The following is a 22,366-nucleotide window of genomic DNA, read 5'->3' on the forward strand; positions in this document are numbered from 1 at the left end:
AAAAAGTATGAAATAATTCTTATTCTTCATTCTTATTCACCAATTCTGTAGGTACTCAATTTTTATTCGTTTGAAGTCGGTACCAGCCCAGAACTGAGATACTCGACAAACTTGGCCGGTACCGACTTAAAAAAAAATGAAAATTTAGTAAGTACAGAATTGGTTGAGTTTAAGTCGAATTTCGAAAAAGGCACTAATGAAGAATAACAATTATTTCATACTTTTTAGATCATATTTTTAAGAATAATATTGTTTTTACCTTGGAAAGTAAGTCGGTTTAAATTTTTGCTAAAAAATAATAATTTTATTACCTATTATTAGTTACCTACAAGATAAGGCTTTATGCGTAAATAACCATTACGAATGTTAACTACATATTCACATCATGTTACTGTTAGCGAAATTGTGGTAAATGCTTGCAGTTATCTAAGCGATGCTGCAATTTCCAAACTTAATTTATCTTTAAAGGTTCAGGAGTTCTGTTCAGTGCCTTCGGATCAAGAGACACCTTTGCATGAAAGTTCACTTAATTCTAACATATTATGTTTAAGTTACTAGAAACAAAAAGTTTCAAGGATTTACCTCGATTGCTCATAGATCCCATCATCAGATCACCACTTTCGTAGATTCTATCCTATACAACAACACAAGATTTTTGAAAATCGATCCACAAACAGTGAAATGATCATCAAAACCATCTGCTTCGATGCAAAATATCATGAAAAGTACCAATAAATATGTCATAATGTGATATATTGGCTTATGCTTTCAGTTGTTTAAACAACGCCAAAATCCCCGAACCTGTATCTATAAGGATTCAAAAGTTCTGTTGGGGACCTTCGGAACTAAGGTATAACTTGGTGCGAAATCTCACTTTTTGGTAGCATTTACCTCGAATGCTTCCGACAAAATTAAAATCACAATATGATTCCATACAATGATATAATAATAAAACACTTAAAGCAGATATGTTACTACCGCGCGCGTTGTGAAGCTTCAAATACGACCCAATTGGGCTGTCTTTTATTTAGTCTGTCTCTTTTATGTAAATGGCATTTCGTATCTTTTGTTTCACTTATCTGTCAAATTTGTCAATGTTGTTCAGAAGAGATTTAAGCCGGAAAATAGTATGAACGTAACAGATCTGTATAAATAGAATATCATTTTCAAGGAGTACCCTCGATTCCTCATGGATCCCATCATCGGATCACCACTTTTGTGAACATGGTACCAAATTCGAGTTAACCCTATACAGGGTGTAACAAAAACAAGTGATAATAATTTAGGGTGTGTACGTGTTCCCTGTAGAGAGTTCACTGTGAAAGTAGCAGCGCTGAAAGACCAACAAATTTTTTCACTTTTGTATGGGGAAACTCGTGACGCTCGGGCCCTTGCCCATACAAAAGTGAAAAAAAAATTTTGGTCTTTCAGCGCTGCTACTTTCACAGTGAAATCTCTACAGGGAACACGTACACACCCTAAAGTATTATCACTTGTTTTTGTTACACCCTGTATAGTCCGATTAACGTATGACTCAAAAGAAGGTATAGAGTGCGTGAGCGGGAACCTAAGCCATTTCTGCTGGAACTTATTCAGGGTGATTAGGGACAAAACATACTAAAAGTCCTGACGTCTAGGAGGTGAGCTGGAGGGAGGGGAGGGCGACAACGGTCTAAATTTTTGGTTTTTCGTTAATAACTAAAAAACTATGCGTTGTAGCAAAAAATATTCTATGACGACATTAAAGCTTATTAAATTCTCTATAAATTAGATTTTATACAGTTTTTCCAAATTCTCATCCGTTTTCGAACTACACGCTCGGGAATAGTGAAAATTAAGAAAAGAACGCCGCCTTATTGAAGAACGTATCGCAATGACAATCCGGCTAATCGATAAGCCGCCGCAGTACAAAACGGCCCTGTTCTTGATAACAGCTATCTGTAATGTAAACCGCCGGATTATACAATCCGCCTGAGACAAAATAATATATAAATCAAAACTACTGAATCGATTTTAATCATTTTTTCAGTGAGTGACATAGGCTATATATTTTATAACCGCGCGAAGCCAGTATAACAATATTTTCATCGCCTATCTCTATTCCTTTATCTTTCTAACATAACTCCTTTTCCTGATTTTTTCATCAAAGAATTTTGAATAAAGTCATCCAATTTATTGGAATTTAAGTAATATCTTTAATACAAGTAGTTAACAAGTATTTATAATACTTAAAGTATACAATTTACTCTTATTTAACTGGGGATTTCTTCTTTATGCAGATTTACGACTGAAAAAATAACTTGTATAATACGGACGAGTGCTTCTAGATACTTTAAATACTAAAATTTAAGATAAATAGTAATAATTATTATTATCATGTTATCTGGCATAATAATTACTATATACATATTAAAATTGGTTATTCGTTCGTTTCGTCTATTTTAATAGTTTCGCATGGGATAAAATATGATAATAATTATAGATTTATATAACAAGATTTTCGTCTTCTTATTTCTTATAATAATAATTATAATGACTAGCTAGCTGCATAGATAATACATAATATGAACTGAGACTATCTATAACACTGTATTGGATGTATAACACCTGCTTTTTACTATCACACCTAAAATAATAATTATAAGTAATTATTTAAATTACAAAATTTTAAACATGGTTATTCTCTTTAAGAAATTAATACTAAATTTGCTCTTATTAATACCTATCCATAATTTTAATAAATTGTACTTTAAGTACCTGGGTGAATTTCCCAAACACATTTCTTACGCGGCTACAGTGAAAATGGGGGTATCAAAAGATTCAAAAGGCTTTTTAGCGTTAAATAAATTTTATCGCATAGTTTGTGTGATTACGAGTATCCATATGAGGCAATAGACACGTTTTTAATTAGATAACTAAAACATTAAAATAAAAAATTCTAAAGGTGGAAATTTGGGCCCTCGGTGACTGTCCCAAAACTCTTTTTAGTCCTTATTTTGTAGCCGAGGAAAAAATATTAGTGGTACAAACTACAAACAAACGGATTCTTTTATTGGATTCTTAAAGAATGGAGGTATAATCAATACAAATTTCATAATCTCAATCATTATATTTACAAAACAGTGGGACAAAAAAAACTGTCCAAGATTTTGCCTGATTTCGGTAATTAAAAAAGAAATATGAATTGTCGAGAGCAGAAGTACTTTTGAACGAACTGCCACTTCTCGAACTCAAGCGCCAGTCACGCTTTTGCATTTGAAGCGAGAGAATGGTCTGCTGCGTCACTGCGTGTTCTCGCTAAAAACGTAAGTATATCGTCTCGGTGACACCCTACACTTTTCTCTACATTTCCGTGAATCAATTTATCATGTTAATTGAATCAGCTAGAAGCATTAATTTATTTTCTTACAAACACTTTTAGTAGTATGTATCAGACTGTATCAGAATATAATATAGATATCGGTATAATTAATATCGGTGTCAAAATATTCAACGATTTGTCGCAAATTTGCATTTCGATGATTCCATTTCGGTAAATTTGGTCACCTATATTTTGGTCACCGAAGTGGATAAAAAATTACCGAAATGCCAAAAAATCACGGAAATGGTGATTCGGTGACTACGGTGACTTTCGGTGACCTTCGGTGACAATAGTTTTCATATTATCGGTGAATACAGTGATCGAAGGTGAATACAAATTTTTTCATCTCGGTGATTTTTAAAGTTGTTTCATACGAGTACAGAATGAATATAATATAATCTGCGAAATTATAAAAATTGTTAATGAATAAAAATGAAATATGCTGCTGCTGCTTAATATTTGAATTTTTAAGCTATTGCATAGCTTTTATCGCGATTATCAAGAAATACCGTAACGAAAAACACCTAACATAATATTATGTCTAATGTCGTTTAAGTTCGGCAGCCTTCGGCTTGGTGTGGTTCGATGTGTGCAGACTGCAGGTGCTCGTGACATTGCTGTGCCGGTCATTGCCTGATTTGGCAATATTTGTAAATTTTTTAACTTTAAATATTTGAACATAATAATATTTACCTTTGATTTTATGTATATGTTACGCTCAAAGACCGAAAACGCTCAGTGAGCGAAAAAATGGCTCACAACTGGTTGTGGTAATAGTGAAAACGGCCATAACGCGTTCTGGTTTCAATGAAACTAGGCCAGTTACGCAGGAGTAATTTTATAGTGCCCAAGTGTGTGCGTAATACACAAGAGCACTCTGGTTTCAATGAAACTAGGCCAGTTACGCAGAAGTAATTTTAATACTCCTGCGTAACTGGCCTGGTTTAATTAAAACCGGAGTGCTCTTGTGTATTGCGCACACACTTGGGCACTATAAAATTACTCCTGCGTAACTGGCTTGGTTTCATTAAAACCAGAGTGATCTTGTGTATTGCGCACACACTTGGGCACTATAACATAACTCCTGCGTACTTGGCCTGGTTTCATTGAAACCAGAGTGCTCTTGTGTATTGCACACACACTTGGGCCACAACACGGATTCGCGTCGTGGCTGTTTTTAAATGCTCAGAACGCGTCATGGCTTTTCTCGATTACCACAACGCGTTGTGGTCGAATAGCACGTCAGCCACGACACGAATTTCGCTATGTGGTATTTCTGTGATTACCAGAATGCGTCGTGGCCGTTTTCACTAGGGCCACGACGCGAAATTCGCGTCGTGGCCGTTTCACTATGACCACAACGCGTTGTGAGCCATTTTTTCGCTCACTGAGCGTTTGAGCGTAACGCTTTGAGCGTAACATATACAAACTCAGAGACTGATTTTGTGACCTCATATTATAGTTTCTTAGGATTAGGTATACTATTGACTTTTGTTGGTTAGTGAATAGTGGTGTGGACAATAATCGAAATATTATAATACAAATTATTGTTTTTTTTTAGAGTTTGTATTATAGAATTACCGAAAGTGATTATTTATTTTATTTAATAAAAAGTAAATATTTAATCCGTAATATCACAATATGATCGCAAACAACCATCGTCGTGTGACGTCACGATCTCCTTCTTCTTCTTCTTTAAAAATGGCCTCCCATAAGGAATAGCCAGTGTCAATAACTTTGATGAGAAAAAAAATCATAGACATAATATATACTATAGGTTTATGAAAAAAATACTTTGTTGCCAGTGGTAATAACTTTGCTCTAGAGTTGGCCTTTGTGAAAGTATAAGTGCGAGAAAAGAAAAAAATCCAAATCCAAAAAAGGAGCGGGTTCAAGTTTAAACTCGTGACTAATCAATCTCCATAATATTAAATCTGAAACAATACAAAACATATAAAAAGTTAGTTTGTTAGTATTTAAACACACAATTCTACAATCTGATGTTACATAATATTATTGTTAATAAAGTTACACAAAATATTTACAAAAGGAGTATGAAGTAAGGATAAAAGGGTGCGGACGAGGGATATTAGGGGGTAGCGAATCGTACAGCGAAGACAGACGATTTGGACAGCTGAAGAAAATATGTTCAGGAGAACCTTCGTCAAGTAACAAGTCCACACTCACATTAGACGAATCTCTTACCCTAATCGTCACGATCTCCAAAACATTACGTGTGACAGTGACATTTCGATGTCAAACCCATACAAAGATTTTTGTTGTTTGGAGGACCATGACATCATAGCAATGCTATGATGAACTTTAGCGTTTTAGCGGGAAATTTTAAAACGAAATTTATTAAGTGTTTTTTTTTTATTTAAATAACAGTGTATTTATTTTTGATATATTATATTTTCAGATGTAACAAATGTACATAATATGTAAAATAAATATATTTCCTAAAAATAGTCTACACCCCTATTAGCAAAAACATTACGAGTCCATTGTATTTTAAATAATAATAATATAATATGGTTATATTATTATATAACCATATAACTGGGAATAACCGGAAAAAACCGGGTACGAATTTATGAAATCATGTTTTACAATCATGTATTATATACTATTTCGGTAATACTTTTTTCATCTCGGTGACTGACTTTTTCATCTCGGTGACAGCAAAAATAGAAATGTGTTTGCTTCGTTTGTTTATTATTTAATTTTTATGAAATTATTTTTGTAGTACATTACAATTGACAGGAAACTTCGGTAAAAACTCAAAAAACATAGAAACAAAAAAAGTTCACCGAAATGAAAAAAAAATGGACATGTTGAAATTCACCCATCTAAGTAGGTTTTCCACTTTTAAAGCTTAATTAAGTAATTAAGCTTTAAAAGTGGAAAATGCTACTAGCTTCAATTGTAAAAAGGTGTAACAAAAATAAAAAATAACATAATAATATCGTATTTGCATTTATTTAAATCTACTGTTTGATATTGGACGATGAATCGGAGTTGACGTAACAAGGTTACTATAAGCAAATAATGTTAATTGCACTATCAGCAGTTTGTGGTCACACCGAAGTTTGTAATATGAAATCATTATTAATCACATGAATGGTAATTTTTCACATGCTCTTTTGTGGGATTATCTGGAGTTTAATAGTGAATTTTCCATTTATCGGTTGCATGATTTAGGCAAGAAATCTTGCCAGACGAGTTTAGATTTGTCTACAAAAGGGCTCCTATCGAGCAGACCATCTACAAACGTCTTCGTAACCCCGCTATAAGTCTTATAACGGGACAGGATCCAGAGGTAGTCATGGTGCTTCTTGGTCTCTTCGTCGTATTTGCAGTCATACATCACAGCGTAATTGTTCACGTCCAGAGCGAGAACGGCGACGGCCATTTCGTCTGTCTTTTCAATGTTCTTGTACACGGAAGAGTGGAAGAAGAGGACTCCGGTTCCGTTGGACGCGGCGTTGATTGGTCCGCTGAAGGCGAGAGGCTTATCATCAACAATGCCCTGCACGTTGAAAAGATCCTTGCCGTTCTCCTTGGTGAAGCTCACAACGACGCAGTGCTCCAGCATTTGAAAGTCGTTATCGTATCTGGCCTGCTCGTACCAGGTTCCTTGAAGCTGAAAAGTAAAAAAAATGCAGGTATTGTATAAAAACCGGCCAAGTGCGGGTCGGGCCACGCGCAATATAGGGTTCCGTAGTACCGCTAGTTTTTGGTAATTTTTGTATGGTCAATGAATGTACATTTATAACGTGTTTTAGGGTGGGTTGCACCAGAGACGTAGTTATAGTTAAGGTTAAGGTTATCGTCAAATATGGCGTCCATTATGGACTTTTACTCGGAATTTGACTGATCATTTGACATTTTGTTATGGTTAAAGTTATAGTTAAAGTAAGTTGGTGCAACCCACCCTTACACTATACTAACAACATTATCTCAGTTAAGTTCAATGGAATTTGAACGAAAAGTTACTTTATACTTTGCCGAATATTTTTTTTAGTTGATCAACTATTACTCAATAACTTATGAATTCATATTACTTCGACATTAAACAGTAGCCATTTAGTAGCTGATAAGAAACGGGTTCTATAGTCCCAAAGCGAAAGCCCCAAAGCACATCTTTTGCTTGTAACTGTAGGGGCAAAGAACTTCATAATATGCCATAACATCACTGAAGTTGGTGAATTTTTCAACTATGTACCTACTGTACAGTACTTTCACTCTGAAGACTCTTATATTAGTGGCTGACTACCAAACGGTGGCTCATGTGCCTTATCCCTTATCCTCATATATTATAGAGCTAGAGTTATTAACTTAATAGTTTGCTGTTTTCTTTTTAGGAATGAAAATTTCCGCATAGTTTATAATTATGATTACAAACCGTGTTGATGATATATGAATACGTCTAGTCGCACACAAACTCCGTACCACCGAAGTCTGACGAACCGAAACGACGCGACGTTAGAAGAATATTAGGTGTTTTTAGTTACGGAATTTCTTGATTCGGTCGGAGCGCTCAAAACCTGCGATAAAATCTATGCAATAGCTTATAAGAGTTTTTATTTAAGTGTCATTTTTGCCAAAACCACGACGTAAAGGAGTGAACACACTGAGACGGGCCGTGCCGGGGCTCATCGCAAAAATCCGCCTCCATACAATTTGTATGGAAGCGGATGCGCGTATCGCACACTGTGTCGGGGCGCAGCGGATTTCCGCTTCACCCCGATGAGCCCCGGCACGGCCCGTCTCAGTGTGCTCACTCCTTAAATGTGTACGCGTACCTACCGTTACCGTTCCGTACTCAGCAGGGGCGCGGCGCACAGACCGCTTCTGGGTTAGTTTAGGTTAGGAGACTAACCTCGCGGAGCGGAACAGAGAGGATGATCCATCCTCCGTTCCGCTCCGCCGGCGTAGGACGGGAGTCCGGAGGCGTCGCTATGCGAACCTCCAATAACTTCCGTCCCACAGTGCTCCGGGTCAGGATGGGAACCTGCCCGGCTTAGCTAGTCCCGGCGCCGAGGGGAACGCTTCAGTTTGCCTAAGCATTCCCTAACTTTGGTGGAAGTCCCTTTTGAGGTAGACCGGCTGGTCGTGGAGGGAGTCCTGTGTTAGACAGATCCAGGACATCCCTCCGTATACGGCTGAAGGCAAACCGCAGGTGGTTTTAGTGGGTAAGAGTCCCACAAACCCCCGGGGTGCTTCAGCTTTTAACTGAGGCTCATCCCCAACCCGGGGCACCCATGATGGGTTTCCCCTGCGCAACAAAAAAAAGGAGACAAACCTAACCTAACCCAAGAGGCTAACCTAACCTTTTCCCACAGTGATATGAGGCTGGCCCCCGTAATAACAAATGATCGCCAAGAAAAGAGCTTTCTAATGACATACCTACGTCTCAACTTTCAGCGTTATTGGTCGTGGACCTACTTTTGCCCGTTTTCCCTTTTGCCACATTTTCAAAGAGCCTATGCTGTTCCACTGCTGGGCAAAGGCCTCTCCAAAAATTATTTCATTCCTCTCGATCCAACTCAGCCGTAAGCCAGCCGCCAGCCTGGCTCGCATTTCTCTAGCACAGGGTTTCTCAAAGTGGGGTACGCGAACCCCTAGCGGTTCGCCATTCGACGGCAGGGGGTTCGCGACAAGATTTCAGTTCGGACGTGCGCGTTTTCTGCGCATTTTCTACTCGCGCGGATCCAACATGAATCATAGCAATTTCACATGTGCTGAATCCACGCGAGCAAAAACGCGTAGAAAACGCGCACGTCTGAACGCGCGCTAATAGTGGCTTGATAACTGGCAGGCACGCGCGGCACTCTTTTGGCACTTTATAATAATAACTAGCTTTTTGACCGAGCTTTGCTCGGTATTCTATAAAACACGAATAAAATGACATATTCTAAAAATGATTCCTAGCTAGATCGATTTATCGCCCCCGAAACCCCCTATATACTAAATTTCATTAAAATCGTTGGAGCCGATTCCGAGATTCCATTTATAATATACCTAATATACTATACAATATAGGTATATAGAAGAATTGCTCGTTTAAAGATATAAGATATGTTACCTTTTATTCAAATAAAAACCTTATTTTCTTCAACAGTTTTCTTCATTTTTTTTATTTTCTTGGGGGAATTCATTACTTAGTGAGGGGTTCGCTGTCACCTGGAAATATTAACAGGGGTTCGTGGAGCCGAAAGTTTGAGAAACCCTGCTCTAGCACATCACGGCACCTTTTTGAGGCGACGTCCCCCATCGTCTGGTATCCATTGCCACTATTTTGCCACTTTATTAAAAAAAAGGAACTCACTCCATTAAAATCCAACTTGGGAACCGGTTCAACTACGGGGCATTTGTTCTCAAAGTATAAAGTTGAAGCTGCCAACTTGAAGAAAATACATAGAACGGCGCATGACTGGATGGAGATCATCTTGATTGATGAACAGTTTACACTTGTAACGATTTTAATACTGCCACTTGCTATTTAAATACTCTTCAAAATTACATGACCACAACAGAATTTTTTTGGTTGCCTTAAGATCAGTATCTACTTCAGGGGTTCCCAAACTGTGCGCCGCGGCGCCCTGGTGCGCCTTAGAAAGGCAAGAGGGGCGCCGTGAGTCGATCCTCCATCCCTATCCAAATCCAAATAAAATTATAATATTATTTATGTGAGCAGATAGATGATTAAATATTTGTATTTTATTATTAACCTCATTATACTCATTAAAGATGTTTACTCATGTATATTTTTCCAATAGCTAGGTAGAGTAGGGCGTCGCGACAAAATATTGCGACGATTAACTGCGCTGCAGGCTAAAAAAGATTGGGAACCCCTGATCTACTAAATTGGTGTTATTTGAATGTTAAATATAAGTGAGGTCGAAGAAATATGATTTAATTTGTTACCTGAAAATCATAACATTATCCAATATCCATGCATCAACAAATATATTTTAAGGGGGCGAATGAAGCAAAAAATAAAACATCGTCCTTGTCTCTTCACTCTTTCGCACGTCACTCATAAGTCATATGCCAGGTGAATAAGAACGACGGGGAATCGGTGCAATTGAAAATCGGTTCACTTCGGCTTTTATTATAAAGGGCCCAAGTGTGTGCGCAGTACATAATATGACCTTTTCCTTTACTCTCATAAATCGGTTGGACGGATGACCAACAAGATTAACTTAATAGCGAGGAATCAGGTGCAGGACCTACTTTTCGCATGCCCATGGATCACATTTCTTCTCACACAATCGAGTGACCAGCCAGCATTGTCCCAAGCAATGGGCATTGTCCAAAAAAAATCACATGTACTTTTTATATTTTTTTTCGTTAAAATAGGGTATTTTAAGATTATAAATTAAATAATTTTGAAATTCATTCATGGCTAGTTTTTTCTCAATAAATTTTTAAAGTTTCGCTCTGACGTCATCATCGGCGGCCAAACGACCTCTGCTGTATGTTTTAAATTTCCTTTCAATCTTATTTATAATGGCTGGTTCGTCAAATGAAAGTTCTCATTATGTGAAAGCTGATACGAGAAGCCTACCAAAAGTTCGAAACGTAATGTTGGTCGAATTTATTGCCATATTAATTTAACGCCATTGAAGGTCAAACTAAGGTTAAACATATTTGTTCGAAAATATAAGAAACTAATGGGTATTTTTTTCGATTATATACAGATAAACGATCACTGAACTTATTCCTCGGAAATGTTTTTGTAGTGAGCAAAATTAAAAAAAAACCGGCCAAGTGCGAGTTGGACTCGCCCATGAAGGGTTCCGCAGCAGCAATAAGGTTTATTTTTATGAAATTAAGAGGTTTTTGTTCTATTTTCATATTTCAGTTGATTTAATGAAAATTTTTACCATTTTAAATGACGTACTTATAAAAAAAAAAACAACTGGCTAGATCTCGTTCGAATCAATAATTTTCGTTGGTATAAGTTTTTGTAGTAATGTACATCATATATTTTTTTAGACTTATCATGCCCCTTCTTTAGAAGTTAGAGTGGGGGGGGGGGAGGACACACATTTTACTACTTTGGAAGAGTGTCTCTCGGAAACTATCCAGGTTAGAAAAAAAATATTTTAAAATTTTTTTCTAACCTGGATTTTATTTAACTTGCTCTGTATGTATGTAAGTATGTATGTTCGGGTGAAATCTTGGAACTCAATTTTGGAGTAGATACATTTAACCACTCGAGCTGAAATTTTGCAGGCACGTTTAGTTTGGATGACAATACTTACATGATATTGCATGTAACATCACTCTAAATCCAATATGGGTGACCATCACGACCATGGCGAAATAGTTATTTTATATGCAGTTATACAATATGGATATTAAGTAAAAGGGCTTTTTGAGAGTAACTCGAAAACGAATGTAATGTCATACTACATCCAATATGGCGGCTCATCCAAGATAGAGGTACCTATAGTTATTTTTAATGCACTTCTGCAATATGGGTGTCAAATGAAAGGGCTCATTGAGAGTAACTTGGAAACGAATGTAATGTCGTTCTACATCCAATATGGCGTCTCATTCAAGGTAGGGGGATATATGTATTTTTAATGCACTTCTGCAATATGGGTATCAAATGAAAGGGCTCATTGAGAATAACTCGGAAACGAATGTAATGTCATTCTACATCCAATATGGCGGCTCATCTAAGATAAGGGAATATAGTTATTTTTGAAGCACTTCTGCAATATGGGTATCAAGCAAAAAGGCTTATTGAGAGTAAATTGAAAAGTCATGTCATGTCCTATCGTGCCGTGTCATGTCGTATCGTGTCGTATCGTAACATGACGTGACGTGCAATGTCGTGTCGTGTCGTGCGGCACGACACGACACGACATTGCACGTCACGTCATGTTACGATACGACACGATACGACATGACACGGCACGATAGGACATGACATGACTTTTCAATTTACTCTCAATAAGCCTTTTTGCTTGATACCCATATTGCAGAAGTGCTTCAAAAATAACTATAGTGCCGTGCCGTGCCGTGCCGTGTCGTGTCGTGTCTTGTTATGTCAAGTCAAAACCAGTCGAGCATTAGGAAAGGCCTGGTTGAATCCGGTAATTTTTGTTAAGTGATAAGTAAGTACTTATTTAATTTTTTAGTCGTAAAATTAAGTACAATATCTTAAAGACTTAAATAATAAAGTTAATCAGATTTTAACAAATTCTGGAAACAAAACAAACTACAATCAAGCAGACTTAAGGCCATTCTCAATATTTGATCTATCTCTGGTTTTGCCCTACTAGAGATAGGAATAGCTCAGATTAGACATTAGAGACATATTATATTTTATGTCAATTGTGAGCTATTCCTATCTCTAGTAGGGCAAAACCAGAGATAGATCAAATATTGGGAACGGCCTTTAAGAAATCTAGTTAGAGATTTAACTAAAAAGCAAAAAATAAATTATAAGCAAAAAACTTTTTGAAAAAAAGCTTTTATTTAATTATACTTACTTAAAAAAGAAGAAAATAAAGAACCGCTATAGCTAGACTTCTGACATTTTCACAGATTGTGTATTTCTGTTGCCGCTATAACAATAAATACTTGACGTGGGAGAGCCATGCTTCAGCACGAATGGGCCGGCTCGACCGGAGAAATACCACGGACTCACAGAATACCAACCAGCGTGAAACGTGTTGTTATAGCGGCAACAGAAATACACAATCTGTGAAAATTTCAGAAGTCTAGCTATAGCGGTTCTTGAGTTACAGCCTGGAGACAGATGGACAGATGAACAGACAGTAATTTTAGGGTCCCGTTTTTACCCCTCGGGTACGGAACCCTGCAAACACCTACGAGGTCCAGTTGGTTAGAGCGTGGCTTGGACGTCGTGGGTAAAATTTCCGTGGAAAATGTTGTATCCAACATAACATTAGTTAATGGGGATTGTCCATTTTTTAAGGTTCCGTAGCCAAATGGCAAAAACCGGAACCCTTATAGATTCGTCATGTCTGTCTGTCTGTCCGTCCGTATGTCACAGCCACTTTTCTCCGAAACTATAAGAGCAATACTATTGAAACGTGGTAAGTAGATGTAGTCTGTGAACCGCTTTAAGATTTTGATATAAAAATGGAAAATTATAAAAAAATTTAGGGGTCCTCATAGATACAACCTATGCGTGTGGGGTATCTATGGATAGGTCTTCAAAAATCATATTGAGGTTTCTAAGAAATTAAAAGCAAAAAACTTTTTGAAAAAAAGCTTTTATTTAATTTTACTTACTTTGAAAAGAAGAAAATAAATTTCCCCTTAAAAATTCTAACTATTAAGTTATAACCTCAATATATTATACAATTTGCATGATAATAAAAGCTTAGCGCTTGCGCTGTGTTTCGCCGAGTGAGTGAGTTTACCGGAGGCGCAATCCCTAACTCTTTTCCTTTCCCTACCCTCTCCTATTTTCTTCCCTACCCTCCTCTATTCCCTTCCCTACCTACCCTATTACGTCTTAAAAGGCCGGCAACGCACCTGCAGCTCTTCTGATGCTGTTGACTGCTACTGTCTTTCACCCCCCCCCCCCCCCCCGCTACTGTCTGACCCCCTCCAAAATTTTAGGTCTCCTCCACAGTTTCGTAATCTTGGATAGAAAAATCTTTGTATGGGTTTGAAATCGACATCGAAATGTCACTGTCACCAACTAATATGTATTCTGTGCTGTGTACACAATGTTTTGGACTCGGGTTTTGGAGACTAGACTCCACTCCGCGATAGCTGTTTGCGATCATGTGATACGACGGATTAAATAATTAAAAAATACTTTTTAATTAATTAAATGAAAAATATTATAAAGTTTATGAGTAAAAATTTTCGGTAATTCTATACTTAATACAAACTCTCAAAAAAATAAGTAATAATTTGTGTTATAATAATTTGTTTACTGCCTACATCCCTATTTGCTTACATAGTCTGTCCGCGCCCCGCGGTATCGACAGAGTACAGACTACAGACCGACACGTCAAACTTATAACACCCCTCTTTTTTCGTCGGGGGTAGAAAAGTTTACCCCCGGCCAAAACGTTTTTGCCAAGTACAAATACAATAGGAAAACATAGGAGGCGGTATCTAAAAAAAATATAAGTATATTATTTTCCTTGAAATTGTTTATTTTAGTCCAAACAACCGTATCATTATTAGATAAACGGCAAAAAATTTAAACAAATGCTTTTTTGCAATTTCAAATGCGCAAATTACTATAATGACTATTCTAGGAATTACGTAATATAATAGACGTATATAAGTACCTAATTTTTAATAAATTTTTACGAAACAATCAGATAAGTTATTACGATATTATTAAGAAAATGCTTCGGACTTTTTCATTTTTTTTAATGTAGGTACTTAATTCATACATAACACGTTTTACAAATTTTAATCAAAGCTAGTAATTAAAATTGCTTTCAAAGCATTAAGCGTTATAATAGCCATTATAATAACATAACATTGAGCATTTAAAGGTTAAACAATATCATAGTTATAGTGCAGTCCCCGATTACTAGTGTTTTTGATGCAATCTAAAATAAAGGTATTTTACTATTTTGTAATACCATTAGGGTTGATTCAGACCGCAACGCGACGCGTAGATGCATTTCTAAATTTACCTAAGTATAATTATTATGCATTTCACCTACGAATAATAAAAACGATTTGACACATTCGCAAGACGTCTCATTGTGTCACGTAATTGAAATCTGTCAAATCCATACAAATTTATGCCGAGCCGCACTCGCCATGCCTCGTCGCGTTGCGGTCTGAATCAACCCTTAGAATGTAATATTCCTCAGTGATCACTGATCATTGATCAATTATTATAATCCGCGCGGAACTAGTAGGCCGCGCCTTATATTTATATTGGATCATTTCTATGATCATATAATAGGATCCAATATATATATGATCATTTGATCATATCTGCATATTACATTATCATATTTCATTGATCCTATTTTACGTCATATGTGGTTTCAATAGCCAATGGGGAGCGCTAACGCTGACAGGTATTGACGTCAGGGTTACTAGATCTCAGAGAATTCGATTTGTCAAAAGACATCGTCATTTTTAATATGGCTTGTTTTTTGTTATTTCAGCAAGATTATCCAAGTATATAATTAGAAAAATAATTACATTACATTATTTGAAACATATTAACGAACAAGAAATTAAAAACTCTTTTTTATATTAAATAACTGGCAACACCTATTTCTATGACCGTATTGGATCCAATCTCTCAGCAAATGTCAAAAATCTATGATCAAGGAAGAAATGAATCATATGTCTATATTACATTATCCTATATCATTGACTCAATGATCTCGGATCCAATATATATAATAATCTAATATCCCCCTTAGGTACGGTATGTGAGCGGTGGGACGGAGAGGCGAGGGCGCTTGATTTTGACAGTTCTGGCTAGTTTAGACAAAACGCACAAGTGATTGCAATAGCAAGATGAGTCCGCCGATAAAAAGATAATCTAAGGAAATAATATTCAAAGTGCATACGTTTTAAAAAAAAACGGAAAGCCGATGTCAATAGTTTAGAATATAAAACTGATCAATTGCCTTTAATTTATTCTTTTCAATAATTAAATAATATTATTGTTCATGATATCGCGAGATTGGTGGTCACTGTCTAATCTCATGTGCGTTGCGAGCAGCAAGCAACCCGCCCCCTCACCCCTGTGACCCCTGTCCCTACCTGGCGCGGCCAACTAGTTTCGCGCGGACAATACAAACAAATATTTGGAAATTGTGTTTGAAATAATAACTGGGTACTTTAGATTTACAAGTATAATATTTATGTGGATGTAAAGGTTTGGCTACGCTCGGTTACTAACTGCGCTTCTTTATAGTACCTACATACAATACTTATACATTTTTTACCTTTACCACAATGTTCTTGTTATTATCGATATTTTTTAGTCATAATCACCAAAACACCGTTTGCTTTCAATCGAGCACAAAGCAATACTACAATCTTACTGTAATAATAATTATAATTTAACAGTGATCTCTTGAGTATTGTAATGTAAAAATGCTTAAATATTAATTTAGCTAAAATTTTGCATGTGATACAATAAACATGTATTACATGCAAAATCGAGACTGCACTTCGCACTAAATTATATTGCAGGAATGATATAGTTCATAACATTGAGCATTTACACATGATAAACAGGATTACAATTTACGATATAAATATACTGCCTACTTGCATGATGCATTACAATGACAATAAGGCAACTTTATAGTACTGCACCTATTTTATAGATAAATCAGTCAGCCGGGTGTTTTCATTTCATACATTTGCGTTTAGTTACGGGTTTAACTGTCACGCCATTATCGAAAATTTTTCAATTTCTAATTATTCTCATTAAAAATCATCATAAAAAATGTATAATGTTTACAATTGAAATATCGTGCCACACTAATGTGTTAGCGGCTTTTTATTTGCATCTCTGTTTTATTGTTCACGTTGTAAGAAATGTAACAAGGAGAGAAACAATAAATAAGCTGGCTTATATTTTTTTGGCGCCCATTTTGGGCGCTTGACAGATGAGATCCGGTATGGTACGGTATTAAAAAATCTAGTCACGCTGCTTTATAATTGTTTGTGATCTCGTAGTGTGGCGGCGAATCCGCTAGTTGACGCGGACGCATCTAAATCGAACCTATGGTCAGTAGGCCTACTACGAAACCGTTTTGAGACTCAAACAATCGGACGAGAATGCCGCGTCCTGCTCTAACAACGTCATTTCACATTTGTTAGAGTAGGACGCAACATTCTCGTACGATTGTTTGAGTCTCAAAACCGCTTCGTGGTACAGGCCCAGGTTTGAAGTTTCACTATACGTATAACACGACTCGACTTTAGTTCTCTACTTAATTATTTAGTGACTCTCACATTGGGTCCGTTCATACCAAGACGATGCACAGCGTTACTTACAACTCAAGACATAACTCGTAGTTTTTTTTTTTTATGGAATAAGGGGGCAAACGAGCAAGCGGGTCACCTGATGGAAAGCAACTTCCGTCGCCCATGGACACTCGCAACATCAGAAGAGCTGCAGGTGCGTTGCCGGCCTTTTAAGAGGGAATAGGGTAATAGGGGAGGGTAGGGATGGGGGAAGGGAAGGGAATAGGGGAGGGTAGGGAATAGGGGAGGGTAGGGAAGGGAATAGGGGAGGGTAGGGAATAGGGGAGGGTAGGGAAAGGAATAGAGTAAGGGGATTGGGCCACCGGTAAACTCACTCACTCGGCGAAACACGGTGTTAGCGCTGTTTCACGCCGGTTTAGTAGTAAATAAAGTTAAATTAAATCGAGTTTATGCAATATGCAACAATTGCGTGACGTCTTTGAATGAACTGACCTTTATCACCAATAGCTTTTACATATTATGTTGGAATTAAGTGTGTAAAATTGTGCGTTTAAATACTAAAGATTGTATCAAAAACCCCTTCAATAGTTTACTTACAGAAACCATTTTGAAACACAATTTAACTTTTAGCTTAACACTTATTTAAACTAATATTATTTTCATATCATTTTATAATGATGCAATAATATAAAATAATATTAATATTACTTTATAAATACCATTTGAATATTATACAATATTCAAATGGTATAATGGTATAATAGATACAAGGTTGTAATTAATAAGTAGCGCGTATTAATGCATGCAAAAATACTATAATAATAATATTATGTAATTTACATACACTCTTAGTATCTAGGTATGATACAAATTTTTGATTCCATTACCTAGTAATCAAAACCCGATAAAAATATTTGTACTCTTGGGCCTTAGCTGTGATAGCATGCCCCTAGTATGCTCATGCATTATCAAATTAGGTCTACACTCTACAGATATTTTGACCGGGTTGTGTTTTTGTATTCTTATTCTTAACATTACAATTAATAAATTAGATTTAGAGAGTACAGGAGAGCATAACTAGGTTCTATGAGAAAATAAAGTTGTGAAGAAATAATTTGAGAAGAAAATAAACTGAAGAATAAAATGCCTTGGATGTACTAATTTCTTATAACATTTCCTTGTCATTTGTGGCAGTGATTGTTTGTCACAAAAAAAAAAAAACAACTTCGGTGCATACTAAGTATTAAGCCATATACTTAATTAAAACGGTTCTAAAATAGATGCTGTCCTTTATCAATAATACTGAGAGTAGAGAGAGTATATTATAATATTTAATAGAATTTAATACAATAATAATAATAATGTTTGGCATACCAAACATTTTAAGATGCCATTAGATCTCTAGATAGAGATAAGAGTAATTGGAATTTTAAAAAAGTACTTATTTAAAAAAAAAAAAACACGTCGCTTCAGACAACTCATTTCAGTTAAACGAAGAAATATAATTAAAATTAAATTGGCTCTAACTACTAGGTTACTAGCGGCGGGCCGTGGCTCATATCAAAATCAGTCAACGATTTGTGGTATAAGTACAAAATATATCACGTCATATTTATTAATTGTAAGAACTTATGCCTTATTCCCGAAACCGATTCGATTAAGATGTTAATTTTAATTCAGCTCCTGTCATGATCCATACAAGTTCGAATCAAGGTCAACATCACGTTGACATAACGCCAAAATTCTCGATCCAGGGCCTGTACCACGAAGCGGTATTGAGACTCAAACAATCGTACGAGAATGCCGCGTCCTACTCTAACAAACGTGAAATGACGTTGTTAGAGCAGGACGTGACATTCTCGTCCGATTGTTTGAGTCACAAAACAATTTCGTAGTAGGCCTACTGACTCGTTACGAAAAGGAGAGAACTAATATGACATTCTAATCAACTTATACTAAACTGATAGAAGTGGACTTACTTATTTTATAAAAAAGACACAGTCATACCTTATATTTTAAACCAGTCAGAAGAATCCAGCCTCTTTTGCATAAGCAAAACTTATAAGTACAATACAATACACGGTAAAAAACTGCAGTATAATATTATTATGATATAATATAAAAGCTTTATAGTAAAAAATCTACCGCGTAGCACCAATCATACAAAATAATACCATATTTAATACAAGTAGCCTTACAATAAACGGTGGGTACCAATTTTAAGATCATAGAAAGTAGACATTAATACTGAAACCAATTTTTGGATTCGACCAATAAAGGGTGGTCCAATTAACTGTTTTTTTTTCTAGCATTTATTCATATTTTGACTGTGGTCCATGTTAAAAAAGCTTAAATGGAACTTAAGCTTTCGTATTATCTACAACTAATTTTCCAGTAACTATGATCAATGATTACAAAATACTAGTTAAGAATGTTATACCTTAGGGCCTTCAGGCCTACTACGAAACTGTTTTGAAACTCAAACAATCGGACGAGAATGCCGCGTCCTGCTCTAACAACGTCATTTCACGTTTGTTAGAGTAGGACTGTAACACCAAAATGTACCACTTTTGAAGCAAATAAAGAAATATGAATATATGAATATGGACTCGGCATTCTCGTATGATTGTTTGAGTCTCAAAACCGTTTCGTGGTATGGGCCGTTACACCTACCGAGTGGAGTTGCGGGATAGTGCTGTCCGCCAGTAAAATTGTCTCAGTTTGCACTGTCTGGTCAGCCGTCAGTGTCATTTAGGCTAACTGTAATGGACTAGATAAGTATCCAACCTTAGATTAGCTTAGCAATGAACACTTGAGAACTACATGTTAATAATATTATCATCGTATTTATGCGAGCTGCCGAATTATTGTTATAAAATTATCTTTGGTAATGTTAAAAATATGTAGTTATCAATTGTTCCTGCTGAGCAAATTTAACCAGATTACAATAATTATATTGAATACCTAACAGATATGGGAACATAGTACTTCATATTATAAAATAGTGTAACATAGTTTTTGGTCTACCATAGTAAATTGGGTATTTTGCAGCAAATTGAATTTTTCGTTTAATGGAAGAGTGCCCGTGGCCTTTTCTTCGTTAAAACATGCCATGGAACTCCCTTACGACGCTTTGGTGATAAGCTGAAAATTAAGGTTAATAATATAGTTACACACACAAATAAAAGCATAGTTTCCAAATTGTATCTTATTGTTTTTTAGGTACAGTAGTAAGCCAATGTTATAGTCTAGGAAGTCGGTTAAAAACAGAGATCAACAACTGGCACAGTATGTTTGTAGACCATTAGGGTGAGGCCAAACAAGCGTAATTTGAGCGTTGTGAGTCGAAGAATTTCGGTTGCGTAAATATCTTTTCATACAAATCATGACTTACAAAATTACATTTGTGTGAATCAAACAGGACTTTTGTATGAAACTGAATGCAGCAGAATTTCTGCCAGCCGAAATTCTGCTACTCACAACTCACAAATTACGCTCATTTGGCTTCACCCTTAACCATAAAATCTTTGAAGTATGTTAAAAATTGTAAATAACCATCTTAAAGTACTTACTCATGCTCTGGAGTATCAGGCATGTATGGCGACATCCTGAAATCTCGGTTGTGAGGTGTCTCTATCCCAAATGGGCTGTACAATTTAGCTGGAGTTCTTCCCAGAATCTGAAAATAAGTGATCTATAGTAAAGGAAAAGAATAATTATAATAAGTTGTTTCTCTTATCTGCACAGTTAAAAACTTACAGCTGAAGAAACTGTATTGTTTTTAAATGGCATATTATAGTATGCCTTCAATGTTTCACCAAAAATTTGTACACAGTTCTGCAACTAAGTGAGGCTGATTGTTATTAACATGCAAATCAAAATTACTCTGCATAACCACATAATACAATAAAGTATTGCAAATAAGTATTGAATTTCAATATTGTACTTTCATATCATGTATTATTGTATGTGCACAAGCATTCAATTCAGCAGATTTTTGAGGCCTCTTTAATGTAACAAAAGTAAGCTAAACCTAATATGTTTTATAGACCTGGGCAATAATCAATTTAATACCTCGAATGTGGGAATTACATACATAATAACTATTCAATTGTTATGCGGCACCCGGGTGCCGCTTGGGAGTCGATGGGTAAGCAAAACATCCAATACCTGTTTCTTTTTAACTGGTGTAGAAGGAGTCCTACAGGGCGAGCTCGTTTCGGCCAGCCTATGTCTTCTCCGTCCAGAACGAAAGTGCTAAAATTACATTTGAACGAATGAAAAACATGCAACTTCATGGGCGTACCCAGGTTCATGGGCCGGGAGGGGGGGGGGGGGGGGGGGGGGGGCAAATCAGATTTTTTTTTATAAGCTAGGTGTCTAGAATAAAAAAATTATAATTTGTAAAAATATTGTATTGCAAACAAATGGCAAAAATAAAAGTACTAGATAATATAGTTAGTAGGGACGTCAACATAATCCAGAGGGGGGCAGTGCCCCCCCCCCCCTCGGTACGCCCATGTGCAACTTCTTAGAATACATTTATAAAAGTCAACTTATAGCATAATTTTGTATTATCACACATATATACAGTAAAGAAAAGCACTTTTTAACGATAAAAACTGTAAAATACCTGAGACAAGTTGTCGAAAGTATTTCTCATGCTTTTGAATGTTTTAGATATTTTATCAGCCCCAGACTGTAGCGCACGACGCGAGTTCACTATAGTCTTATTATTGAATATGTTCCTATTGTAGCACCCATCTATCTTCATAAGGCTGTCCTTAGTGGAGGAATCGATACCAGCCTCCACTGGCAACGAGTCTTTTATCTTGATACTTAATAAAGAAGGCATGTTTCGTGTAAATAATTAGTCACGTAAGCCTAATATATGAGTTTCTTAATAATTTCACCACTAATACACCATTGTTAAGTTATGATATTTCAATAAAATTAAATTAATCACAATAAAATATCCTCGACACAACAATGACAACCGGTAATGACCGTTATTTTTTTATTTTTTCTTTGACGGTTATTTTTTTTTTAATATTATAGCAATATGCTATATGG

General features: G+C 36.1%; 2 protein-coding genes across 2 annotated transcripts; both read right to left on the bottom strand.

Moving 5' to 3' along the window:
• Nucleotides 1-6,424: 6,424 nt before the first annotated feature.
• On the bottom strand, nt 6,425-10,676 carry LOC121728164 (bilin-binding protein-like). The gene is made up of 2 exons (XM_042116287.1): nt 10,635-10,676; nt 6,425-7,004 (listed from the first exon to the last, which is right to left on the bottom strand). Exons 1-2 carry the CDS (start codon nt 10,674-10,676, stop codon nt 6,543-6,545), a joined length of 504 nt encoding a protein of 167 aa, XP_041972221.1. The 3' UTR covers nt 6,425-6,542.
• Nucleotides 10,677-19,788: 9,112 nt separating this feature from the next.
• Nucleotides 19,789-22,279, bottom strand: LOC121727704. The gene is made up of 4 exons (XM_042115677.1): nt 21,927-22,279; nt 21,464-21,550; nt 20,866-20,972; nt 19,789-20,437 (listed from the first exon to the last, which is right to left on the bottom strand). Exons 1-4 carry the CDS (start codon nt 22,146-22,148, stop codon nt 20,362-20,364), a joined length of 492 nt encoding a protein of 163 aa, XP_041971611.1. The 5' UTR covers nt 22,149-22,279; the 3' UTR covers nt 19,789-20,361.
• Between the last annotated feature and the right edge of the window lie 87 nt (nt 22,280-22,366).

Source organism: Aricia agestis, chromosome 6 (assembly GCF_905147365.1).
Source record: "Aricia agestis chromosome 6, ilAriAges1.1, whole genome shotgun sequence".
Classification (NCBI taxonomy): Eukaryota; Metazoa; Arthropoda; class Insecta; order Lepidoptera; family Lycaenidae; genus Aricia; species Aricia agestis.

Excerpts from the sequence above, each read along its gene's own strand:
- LOC121728164 (XM_042116287.1), bottom strand. The coding sequence starts at position 10,676 with ATGCCCATTGCTTGGGACAATGCTGGCTGGTCACTCGATTGT. Across the intron at positions 7,005-10,634 it reads CTGGCTGGTCACTCGATTGT|CTTCAAGGAACCTGGTACGA; the intron begins GTGAGAAGAAAT and ends TTTACTTTTCAG.
- LOC121727704 (XM_042115677.1), bottom strand. The coding sequence starts at position 22,148 with ATGCCTTCTTTATTAAGTATCAAGATAAAAGACTCGTTGCCAGTGGAG. Across the intron at positions 21,551-21,926 it reads CTTTCGACAACTTGTCTCAG|CACTTTCGTTCTGGACGGAG; the intron begins GTATTTTACAGT and ends ATGTAATTTTAG. Across the intron at positions 20,973-21,463 it reads CACCAGTTAAAAAGAAACAG|ATTCTGGGAAGAACTCCAGC; the intron begins GTATTGGATGTT and ends ACTTATTTTCAG.